The 12,240-nt window shown below is 46.5% G+C and overlaps 1 protein-coding gene across 1 annotated transcript; it reads right to left on the reverse strand.

Annotated features, from left to right (window-relative positions):
• Positions 1 to 3,050: 3,050 nt before the first annotated feature.
• On the reverse strand, positions 3,051 to 5,807 carry LOC125516599 (uncharacterized). The gene is made up of 7 exons (XM_048681980.2): positions 5,661 to 5,807; positions 5,492 to 5,545; positions 5,250 to 5,382; positions 4,319 to 4,378; positions 3,910 to 4,018; positions 3,564 to 3,822; positions 3,051 to 3,429 (listed from the first exon to the last, which is right to left on the reverse strand). Exons 1-7 carry the CDS (start codon positions 5,697 to 5,699, stop codon positions 3,238 to 3,240), a joined length of 846 nt encoding a protein of 281 aa, XP_048537937.2. The 5' UTR covers positions 5,700 to 5,807; the 3' UTR covers positions 3,051 to 3,237.
• Between the last annotated feature and the right edge of the window lie 6,433 nt (positions 5,808 to 12,240).

Here is a 12,240-nt window from a genome sequence, read left to right on the forward strand (position 1 = left end):
GGAAAAGGCTGGACTTCTATCGATCCCGTTTCTTCTGGCAGAGTGATGAGTTAAAAAGAAAATACAGACTCGCCAAATGGGATATCATTTGTTGACCAAAAGACCAAGGAGACTTGGCATTGAAAATCTTTAAGTCAAGAACATATGTCTTCTCAGCAAGTGGCTGTATAAGTTATCTGTTGAGACTAAGGCCACATGGGAGCAAATTCTTCGTAGTAAGTATCTTCATTCCAAAACTCTGTCCCAGGTGACAGCGACGCCGACGGACTCGCCTTTTTGGAAAGGGCTCATGAGAGTTAAATCAGCCTTTTTCAATAGGACAAAGTTTATTATCGGAAATGATGCCAACACGTGATTCTGGGAGGATACTTGGCTAAGAGAGACACCCCTCGCACTTCAATACCCGTCTTTTTATAGTATTGTTCAACGACGTGATGCTTATGTTGCAACGGTACTTCAGTCCGCCCCCCTTAATATTCAATTCAGAAGGACGCTAGTTGGCAATCGTTGGGAAGCGTGGCTCCATTTAGTGAGTAGACTGATGGAGGTTCAGCTGTCTCAACAGCCCGATCAGTTGCACTGGAAGCTTACTAGGACTGAGGAGTTTACAGTTAAATCAATGTATCTTGATGTTATCAATTCTAGATCCATTCCTAGTTCCAAATATGTTTGGAAAGTCAAGGTTCCGTTGAAAATTAAAGTGTTTATGTGGTTTGTACATAAACAAGTCATCTTAACTAAGGACAATTTGGCAAAGCGTAACTGGACAGGACCTACTAGGTGTAGCTTTTGTGGTCGGGATGAAACTATCAAACACCTCTTTTTGGATTGCCCGTTGGCCAAGGTTCTATGACGGACGGTGCACATAGTTTTTAGCATTACTCCTCCGAGTTTTGTAAGCACGTTATTTAGAACGTGGCTTAACGGGATAGAGTCCGCAACAGCGAACCACATTTGCATAGGAGTATGTGCTTTATTGTGGGCGGTCTGAAACTGCAGAAATGATTTGGTCTTTAACAGAATATCAAATGTTCATTTTTTGCAGGTTATCTTCCGGGCCACTGCGTTGATCCGTATGTGGTCGCTACTCACTCCGACGGATGCCAGGGAGCGTTTGGTTACTGGATCTATCTGGTGAAAGATGGTAGCACAGGATATTTTCAACTGGTTTGGATGATGATCATGTAATAGGATAGGTAATTAATTTTCCTATCTTTTTTATGCCAGCCAGTTGTGGCTTTTTTTAGCCTTTTTCATTTGGCTCTCTGTGACAGGATAATCACAATCACAAGATTGTGGTGGTCACCAGAGACAACATGATCACATAACTCAACCCTCAATCATTGGCTCGATCCCCGGCACGACGTAGAGATGAGATAGTGGTCTCACCTAGTGGAGGTCATTGGGGGCAAACTGCTCTGCCTGCTTGTTTTTTTTTTTACTTTTTTGAGATTATAAGACTTTGTTAAACCTATTTGCTTTTTATTAAGGTGGCCGTATGCATCGTTCTGATGCAGAGGCTGGGAAGCTCTCTCTTTTCGAAAAAAAAACTTACTTTTTTATGCATTTCGCCGAACCCTTGTCATGCAGCCTATAAAAACACACATACAAGATGGAGTGGCTAAATCTTTGTAAAAATACGACTTGGTGAGCTAACTCGCCTACACAACACACATACATGCAGCCTACAGGCCATACATACAGTGGCCGCGGATGAAATCCATCCTGAGGAGCTCCCTGCTGACGGTCCTGAACATCACAAGTTTCTGAACATACAGCTCTGCGCCGCCTTCGTCTGCAGTGCCAGGAGCAGCGGCCGCCTTGTCTTTGATTCGCAAGATTCAGAAATACGAAAAAACACAAGATAACACTGTCATGTCCTCTTGAATCCAAGTATAAGATTGGAAAACTACAGGAACTTGCCCCAGTGAATGTTTGACATCACACATAAGACAAGGAAATTGTAACAAGAGCTTTGAGCGAAAATTTCTTCCAAAACATAGTGGAATGCAGTCCTTGAAAAAAATCCTAAGGATTTCAATCCTATGAATCAAATGAGAGACAGGGGAAACAATTCTAATGATTGAACCTCTAAAAATCTTTCCTTAGAACCAAAGGAACCAAAGTTTAGTCTCACATTGCCAGTTTGATGGAAGTCGGACCTCCTTATAAAGGTGGTTGTTTCCCCACATGTATGAGAATGAGAATAAAGACATTCACGCACGCCCCTCCTCCGTTGTCCGCCTCGTCACGACACGTCGCGCCGCGGGTTGCGGGAATGAGCCAAGCCGATGTCTAAATTTTTTGCCACACGACTGGTATACAAAAGGTTGCAGGGAAGTTGAAAAAAATTTTGCTGCTGGCTGTTTCACTTCGTCTCCCTCTCTTCGTTTCACCTTCTGTCGCTGCCCGTTCGCCAGCTTCTTCTGTGCCTATAAAAGAGAGGTCGCTCCTTTCGAGAGAGACACAGCAGAACATCCTCTTCCTCTCGCCACCGAGTTCCAATCTCTAAGCTGCTCCTACGATTTTCCCCATCCCGGCTTGCGGTGTGCACCACAGGTCGGGACAGTAGACCTCCAAAACCCAACCTCTTTGAGTCCTGTATGGGAGAAAGGTCATAAGGTTTTGGGGAGCGCTCTGCGCGACTACTAACTGGTTCATCACGGACGATTTGGACACCGACGGCCACTTTTCTAACGGCGACTTCTTCCCCGACATCGACAACCTCTTCAATGACATGGCCGGCGAGGACGTCGACCCCAAGAGCAGTGCTTCTGCCGCTGTTCCGTGCGTTCTCATACTCTTTCTGTTTAAGGTTCTGCCACAGTTTCTTGCTCTAGTGTCTGCTCTAGATATGTTCCGTTCTAGTTCATATATGCAGATGCCATTTACCTTCTCTGTGTCAGATTGCATGACTTGTTTTATCCCTGCTATAATAGTCATATTGTATCTAGTATTTCTATTAATAAAATCATTCGGTAAATTGCTCATATTTCCAACAAATCCGACCACACCTCATCGGGGGAACGAGAAATGTGTTCATTAGCAAGCATATCCAGCAAACGAACCCACGGTTCTGCGAGAGCATGCTGTGAATTTCGACCGAATCTAACGCGTGTCCATTTGTTGAATTGCGTGCGCGCACGCATAACGCAACCTGCAACTATGCCAAGTAAAGTTGCACGCACACCTGAAAGTTTTAACTGTAGTTTTGTCCACGACGCCGACAAGGCTTCATCATAATGCAGCAATTTCCAGCATGTCGGAGATGGGGGCAGTTTTCAGGATGTCGGAGATGATGCTGCCAGTAACTTCTTCGATGAGAAGCTCCCGTCTCGTCAGGATAGTGCCTGTGTGCAACATGTTCATCTTCCTGTTGCTGTCTGGAGTGCCAAGCACACAAGCCAGTGGATCCTCCTCAAATAATCCCTGCAAACGTGAACATAGAAGCAGGCACTTACTGAGTTACTGTTGGTTAATTTGGCTATCCGACCTCTTGTAGTACTACCGATGTTAAGGGGTATTATTTGGATCTGACAAGCTGCAAATAAAACTAAACTTACAACGTTTGCACTTGATTCGGCCTCACCGTCGGCGTTGTTTGCTTTAGACTTCTCCACCCTTTCTATAACTTTCTTCTTCACCACTTCTATAAGCTCCTCCTTCAACCTCTCCATAAAAGCGCTGTCCACATACAAATGGCGTTGGCGCCACCTGAAAAGTTGCTTCTCTTGATGCTCATCACTCAACAGATGATCAGCTACATAGTGCCTCTTCAGAACTTCAACCAGTGATTTGTCAGTGCTATGGTTATTGAGTATTCTGTGAATGGATCAAATTGTTAGTTGAAACAGGCTTGTCAGATATTGAGGAAAAAGATGTAAAGCGTCATTAGTTCACAAACTGTACATTTTAGCTAGCTCCCTCTTCGTGTGTTCTTCTCCATGCTCCAAAACGATTGCAGCAAAATCCTTCTGGAGGTCATAATACTGCATCTTCATGTACAAGGAAAAACAACCTGAAATATAGCTTCATCGAATTAGCACTTCCAGTGCAAAAGACAAAACTTTGGTTCATGGACACGGTATAAAGAAAGAGTCAACCATGAAATGATTTCTGAGGTTGAGTCCATGTTCGTGTCCAGATCATGCTTTATGGCACAAACTAGAAGCTGGAACACGCTAGCAGGTTCAGTTAAAACCCAAAATTTGAAAGGTTCTACTTGTTAGTGCATATATAACATAAAATGCTTTTACAGACATCACTATGAATATTAATTTACAGGGGCCAGTGGCAGGTTAAAAGCCTTTGGGTTTACCGCAGCCGTAGCCCAACATCAGTATTCCAGGAGGACGTGGAACCCCAAGCAATTTCTGAACTGCACAAAAGAGTATAAGTAAGCATCTGCATGTATGATACCAACGGCGAGTCCCTGCAGCAGCAAACTCAACAATCATAGTTGTGTAGCTTTACTCTGTTCAACACCTGTGCACTCGAGGATATTTGTTTCATTTTTCCTGAACTGAAATAGGCGTTCGATTGAGGTGGTATTCTGTTCTGAATAGCTTACTAAATGAGTGGGAGCATAGGCTAACAAGCATAACAACTAAGAGCCTGTTTGGAAGCTCTCCGGACTCTCGACTCCGCTCCGCGCGAGGAGCTGGGTTCGAGATGCTCCGCACGATTGTGTTGGCGCTCCCTCCGCTCCGGGAGCAGCAGTTGGGGAGCGGAGGGGATCGGAACAGGGCCTAAGTACCCCTGTTCCTAAATAGGCGGTGTATCTTTGTGCTTACAAATACAATCAAACTTCTCTAGCTTCGCATTGTACTAGGAAATATTCAATTTGGTGGCGTGAAACTAACACCTTTTGGGTTTTGCTTGAAAACTATTCTCGTAATATCGCGATTTTATAAAAGTCTACTCTTTTCATTCTGCAGGTATAATACAAGTTCACTCTATCATTTCTATATGCAGAGCATAACAGCAAAGACCGTGTACATATCCACAACATTGGTAAATTTGTATCAAAACTGGTATATATATCTCTTAACGTGTATGTTTGCTAAGACATTCTTACATGCAGTTTTTCTTTTGAACTAAACCGAACAAGAGGTAGTACTACCTTCATACAGAATTTAACACAAATTTGTACTGTATCTCGCATGAAAAACTTCAGGTGATTGGTTCTCATTTGCTACGGCCACAACAAATCAAGCAATCGGTTACTTGTAGATCGACAAAGGATTCACCTTGTCCCGTCGCAAACCAGAGAGCGAGCAATCCTCCACCGACGCCTGATGCCGCGCCGCTCGCGATGCGTGCCACGGACGCGACCAAGCTGCATCTTTGGAACAGCGTATCGTCCACCGAGCGCACCGGGCCCTGCAGCAGTAGCCCCCCAAATCAGGAACCCGCCGCCATCAATAACCAGAGCATCAAGCACCGGGCTCTACGAACAAGAGGAAGAGCAGCAGTAGCAGTGCGGACGTACCTGGTCACGCATGGAGATGTCCAGATCGCGCATCACACCATCACCCCATCGGCGCTGCATTGGCGACGCAAAACGCACGCACGTCGCACGCCCGTCAAAGCACAGAGGAGGAGGAAATTAACGAGACGTTCGGCCGCGAGGGCCGAGAGAGGAGGCGTTTCCGGCGAACCTCGCCCCGTAGGTGTGCGGGGACCTGCTCCAGGAACATCGCCGGCGGCAGCTCCTGCGTCGTCGCCGCACCCGGGGGAGACTGCAGCGATTTGGGTTGCGAGAAGTGAGGGACAGAGGATGCCGGGAGGGCGCTCGGGGCGTTCGGGGCGTGTTTGGTTGCCGCGTGCAACAGTGACTGCATCCCATACACTTTTCTACTCAGCCTGATTATGCAAATGCAGCCTCAAATACACCATATGCATGTTGTTTGGTTGCCTGCATGCCCTCTTGTCTGCATGGATTGAAACACACTGCCTGGTGTTTGGTTGGCTGTATGTTAGTCCACAAATCCAAAACATGATGTTTGGTTGTATGCAAGGTCTGATGTGTGGTAATCTCTTTGGCTAGTTGGTGAGGTTACCACCACACTTCGGCAGCACACATCATAAGCAAAACAGACTATAAACAGAGCATAACATAATTCGGATATAAGCAGTACCACAAATATAACAGTTCAACGCATAAACCATCAACTAGCATAATTTGATAGTACGCTCGAAAGAGGTGGCCCGGCCCTACTCCTTGGCGCGAAGGCGTCGTCGTGCTTCCCGCACTTGTTGACGACCTCAATGTCATCGTCGTCGAAGATGATGACCTTGAGGGTGTCGGGAGTGAGGAGCTTGAACGTCACCATGTAGCCGATCTTAATCTGATGAACGGCTTCGTAGGTGGCCCAACCCTGATCCAGTGTCACACTGCCGTTCATCAGCTTGACCGTCATCTTTCAGGAGCAACCAGTGTTGTTCCTGAACTTGAACTCCGTCGGCACCGCGACGAAGTGCTTGGTGAAGTCCAGGGGTATGGGGATGCACTTGAGCTTCGGTGCAAGGATGACCTTGCAGAAGTGAGTTGGGTCATCCTCCTGATGGTAGTGGCCGTAGTTGCGGCCCTTGTTGCTGGGGGGCTCCTCCATGCCCTCGTCGTCGACACCCTCAGGCGTCTTCGGGTCTTCCTCGGCGGTGGGCGGCAGCTCAATCTCGTCGGACATTGGGTGAAGGGGCTGCTTGCCCTTGTTGTCAACGGCCGGAAGCACCTCCGTGTCCTTGATCTGCACACAAGTCATGGAGTCAAGCATTGCACAGAGTTCATGGCTAATTCAAGAGCTTGTAGTAAAAACGGCATGCCTGTCACTCTTCTCCTCCTCTTCATCCCCCTATTTTTACTCACCCTGCCCACCACTATTTACCCACCCCCTCTCTTCTCTCATTGTCAACCTTCCTCCTCCCCATCGCCATGAGCTCGAGCTCGAGCTCCAATGTCAACCCCTTCCCTTGGGGTATTGGCTGGAGGGCCTTCTTCCTTGGGTGGACGGCTGGTGACCGGACCAAGTTCGAGAACACCATGGAGGTGTGCTCGAACTTCGGCTCCATGGCTGACATGCAGAACGAATCGAATGTCGTGGTCATGAAGGCCAGTAAAGAAGAGCTGAAGACGCTAATTCCCGACCCAGCGAAGGGCGCGATGGCAGTTAACATCATTCGTTGGGCCATGAATCAGGCCGTCTCCGACGACCCTAAACAGAGGAAGAAGTGGCGCAAGTATAAGACCTACTGGGCTCCTAATGACCGGCGCGCCGCAGTGTACTGGGAGACAGCTATCGCGCCGCCGGCGGTCATCGGCGGGGAGCTTAAGGAGGAGGAAGAAGAGGCGATGCACATGCCAGCTAGGGCGCCGGAGCCAGTCCGTCCTACCTGGCAGATCGACCTGGACTCCGCCGAGGACGATGAGGACGACCCGCCGGCCCGCACGGCGATGAAGAAGAAGATGAAGGCCAGCGGCTCGACCAGCCGCTCCGCACGACGGTGACGGCCGTCGCGATCAGCCGGTGTCCGTTGTGTACCGCCTTTCCCCCTATTTCCCTATCCCCCAATCCCGAAATCTACCTTATGCATTCGGATCTTGCATGTGTGAACTCGTATGAACTGCTTAGAACTAGTATGAACTACCCCTATGCTTATCTACCTCTATTCCCCATTTCCCTCCGCCGTGGATCGAATCTAGCGTGCATGTTGAAGAGAGAGAAGTGCTTACCGCTATTGATGGAGTCCGGTGGTCTTCTTCCTCTGCTCCGATCCGCCGCCGCCGGTGATGGAGTCTGGTGGTCTTCTTCCTCTACTCCGATCCGCCGCCGTCGATGAGAGTTGGGAGAGTGGGGAAGAGTGGGGAGAGGGAGCGGTGAGGGGCGGTGAGGCTAATAACTACCGGTGCTTCGGGAAGCAAGGCGGCTTCTCGAGGGTGGCCGCGCGCATGCAGCCGCGCCCGCCCACGTGCACCACTCGGGCCTGGCCCTGGAGAAACTGCCGATTTCTGAATTCCCAGCAAGGCAGGCCCAGAGGTGCTTTAAGTTTCGTGCTATGCATGCCCAATAGTAAAACCAGGCAACCAAACAGCCCGTTTGCTTCCCGCGCGGGCCTGGTTGGGCTTGATGCGGGCAATCAAACACGCCCTTGATTTGTGGGGCGGGATTTTTCACTGTTTCTGTTTCATCAGCATCCAGCAGGGCTGCCGCGCGCTTTTTTGACCGGAGTCGGTAGGTGGGGCTCGTGCAATGTGCGCCTGGTGTCCTTATTTGTCCGATGTGAGAGGTTTCCAGTTCCTTCAAAAGAAAAAATGTGCTAGTGGTAAAATTATTGTTTCTTCTTTGTGAGGCCAAAGCTGAGGTGATTTTGATGGTAACTCCAACGTTGGATCACATTTTATGAGCCTATCTATCTAAATTTAAATGAGCCTTGCTGCTTCCATACAACCCCCTCCAAAAAGATGTATAAAAGGCAATATGGAATTTGGCAAAACATACACACTTTCATATGCATTGGGGTTGGCCCGCCAGACCCTATATGGCATACGTGTGCGCCATATGTTTGGCTATCCTACCTGCCGGTCCCTCGAATAAAAAAAGGAACCCCCCCTCCCAAAATCTGAAACCGTAACTATCCATTGTCGTCGTCGCAACTCCAGCCGGCGGCCATCTCCAGTCATCGGCATTATGCTCACCGGCCACGTCGCACGAGTCGGCATCCACACCCCCTACTCACACACGGTGTCGTGGTCGTCGCCCTCCACGCAATTGGCGGTGCCAGCACGCCGTCGGCGGCGCTCCTCCTCTACACACATCGCTGCCCCTCGTGGAAGGTTCCATTGAGGAACTTCTTTCTCTCCCATGCCGTCGACCAACACTAGGACCAAATTGGTGCCTACTTCCCAAACTTTAAGGATGTCGGACAAGGGGATCCTCTGGCACCCCTCCTATTTGACATCATAGCTGGTGGCCTATCTTTGTTTGTCAAATAGGATCAATAAGATAATTTAATTTCTAGACTTGTTTTTCATTTAGTTGATGGAGGTCTGACATTGTTGCAATATGTTGATGACACCGTTTTCTTATGAAAGATGACCTAATTGAAGCCAAAAACTTGAAATACATTCCATGTGTTTTTGAAGAAGTTTCAGGGCTCAATTCATAAGAGTAAACTATTCTACTTATTAGGAGAGACAGTAAAAGAGAACAACAATATAAGTAAAATTTTACATGTGTTGTTGGGTCTTTGCCTCTGCAATATCTAACCTTACCTGTAGATTTTCAAAGAGTTACCGGCCTATAGATTTTAAAAGACTCAACAAATCTTAATGGGATTTTGTGGAGGAGAAAATTGAGAAAAAGATGACCCTTTGAAAAGGAAACATTCTATCTAAACAATAGATGGTCACATTGACCAATTCATGTCTAACTACCATCCCTTTATACATGATTTCCTTCCTGGAAGCCCAGAAAGGACCCTTGAGTAAAATGGAACTTTGCGCCGGAAAGATGGTGTGGCAAGAGAGCATGAATAGAAGAAAGTATCGTTTGGTGAATTGGGCCACAATGTGCTTGCCCAATGACTGTGGATGCCTTGATTTACTTGATCTACAAGTGATGAACCAAAGTTTTTTGTGCAAGTGGCTCTGGAAACTAAAGAACACATGTGAGGTTTGGTATTAATTGTTGTCAAACCTTGCCCGGTATAGGTGCTAGAGTTGGAGGCCCCCACTTTTGGCAGAGCCTGGTTAAAGTTAATCCCATGTTCCAAGGATAGCAGAGATATCTCTAGGTGATGGTGCCACTACTTTGTTTTGGGAAGATATATGAGGTGAGGACATACCCTTAATTAGCTGGAATTTTTTCCATATTGTATGCATTTGCTTCATGAAGATGATAATTCTGCAACACGTTAAAAGTGAAGATTTGGAAGCTTACAATTCAAGAGGACTATGTGGGGTGAAACCGTTGAGCAATGAGACGATCTCATAAATTTTGTGGATGAAGTTACTCTTTCCGAGAAGAGAAATAGTGTCAATGCAAACTAGGTGCCAAAGATTATTTCTTAGTCATAGAATTTTACCTTCAACTCAAAGCAACTGATTTGGTGGGATATAGACATGTCTATAAGGTGAACATGCTCCTTAAAATCAATATATGATCATGGCTAACGCTCAATAACACAAAGACAATCTATTTATGAGGGGTTTGACTCGAATTGATCAATGCCATTTTCGTGGGCATGTAGAAACATTGAAGCATCTTATGTTTTGAATGTAGTATGTCCAAATTTACTTGGATAGCTTTTATGTTCGCCCTTGACCTGGTTAGTCTTCCCGAGAGTTTGGATGACCTGGTGGGGGAATGGTTAAACCTCTTTCCTCCCGGTTAATGTAAAGTAGCTCTCCTGGGTGGGACTGCTTTGTGCTGGACCATTTGGAAAACTAGAAATGCAGCATGCTCTTTGAATGAAATTTTCCTGATGATCCTAGAGCTGTCATTTCCAGAATGTGTCATCATCTTATCAACTAGGCCATCTTGTAGAAAATCCAAGGGCAAAGAAGCATTGATGAAGACGTCATCCTGATGATCAAGCAAGTGATGACAAAAATCTACAGCAGTAGACATGTCTAGGCATCGACGATCCCATAATTAGATATGGAGCAAGCTAAAAAACCTTCATGTTATGATCATTTTGAACTCTAACTACTGGTGCATTATCCTCGTCGTTACATTATATTTCTCTTGGTGATTGTAATATGACTTTAGGAGCACTCCCTCTGTTTGGAGGTTGTCATACCCATGCCTGGCTTCTTGCTAAGCATTTTAGTGTTCAGTTGAATTTTTGGTGTCTGTCATGTAAATTGATGGGTTGTTAACGGAAATCAACAAGGAGGCTCGTTACTTAAGAAAATTATACATTATAGTGAGTTTAGAATTTTGCTTGCCGACAAAATAATAAGTCTCTCAACAAAAATGTAATAGGAGCTAGATACAGTCAGGTAGCCTTTCATCCTAGCATCATAGAAGCATTCCATGCCAAGCTAGGGTTCCATAGGGCCATCCGCCACGAATTTCGTCAGTTCCCCTCACCCTGCCATGTTGGAAGGTGTGGGGCCCTTGCATCTCTGTGGGCGTATTCGGAAATTTTAAAAGCATGATCTCTTTAGTCTTCATCGGGTAACGTCCTAGTGGAGAGTGCAATGACATTGATAACAAAGGTTGTAGGATCGTAAGTAGGTTTAGAGGAAGTAATTAGACTGCTTGACCAGATAAAAACATAACATTTTCGCAGTTATAGTTCCTGGCAAGTTTTTAGCAATTTCACAAGTCTTGTTGCACCCTACACATGCAAGTCTAGATAGTAGGCAGCGAAAAGTAAAGATTTTGCATATGAGCGTAAAGGAGGGGTCGGAGAAAATAATGGTGATTTTTGGCGTGGTTCTGATAGATGGTGCTATCGTATGTCCACGTTAATGGAAACTTCAACCCATAAAGGGTAATGGCTGGGCGAGTCCATGGTGGGCTCCGCCCACAAAGGGTCCATGAAGTATGCCATCATGGTTTACGTCCACGAAGTACTAGCCTCACTCGGGGTAGATCTTCACGAAGTAGGCGATCTCATTGCCCTTACAAACTCCTTGGTTCAACTCCACGAGCTTGGAGGCTCCCAAGTGACACCTAACCAATCTAAGAGACACTATCTTCAAAAGGTAATAGATATTGTTGTTGATGATGAACTCTTTGCTCTTGTGCTTCAAAAGATAGTCTCCTCAATACTCAACACTCTCTCACAGATTTGGCATGGTAGTAGGAGAAGGGTTGGAGTGGAATGCAACTTGAGGGGGCCAAAAATCAATGATCAAATGGTTGGAGTGGACCCCCCTTGATTTCAACACAAGTGTACGTGGTTCTCTCAGAATTGGACATGAGAAGTGGTAGTTTCGTCCTGATTGCTCTTTGAGAGTTGGTGGAATGGGTGGAGGTATATATAAGTAACACAAAAAATCTAACCGTTACACCCCTTTATGCACAACTTGGTGGGACCGGGTGTAAACACTCGGTGAGACTGACTAGTGCAAAAGGTTTGAACTTTAGGCTTTTCGGTGAGACCAGATGGAATAGCTCAGTGAGACTGATGGGTGAATATGACCTAATCACTTTCCACACTTCGGTGAGATTGATCAAAACCACTCAGAAATTCAGAGATGAAATCGATAGGCAACAGAAGGTTGGCAAG

This window comes from Triticum urartu, chromosome 6A (genome assembly GCF_056163025.1).
Source record: "Triticum urartu cultivar PI428250 chromosome 6A, HENAU_Tu73, whole genome shotgun sequence".
Lineage (NCBI taxonomy): Eukaryota > Viridiplantae > Streptophyta > Magnoliopsida > Poales > Poaceae > Triticum > Triticum urartu.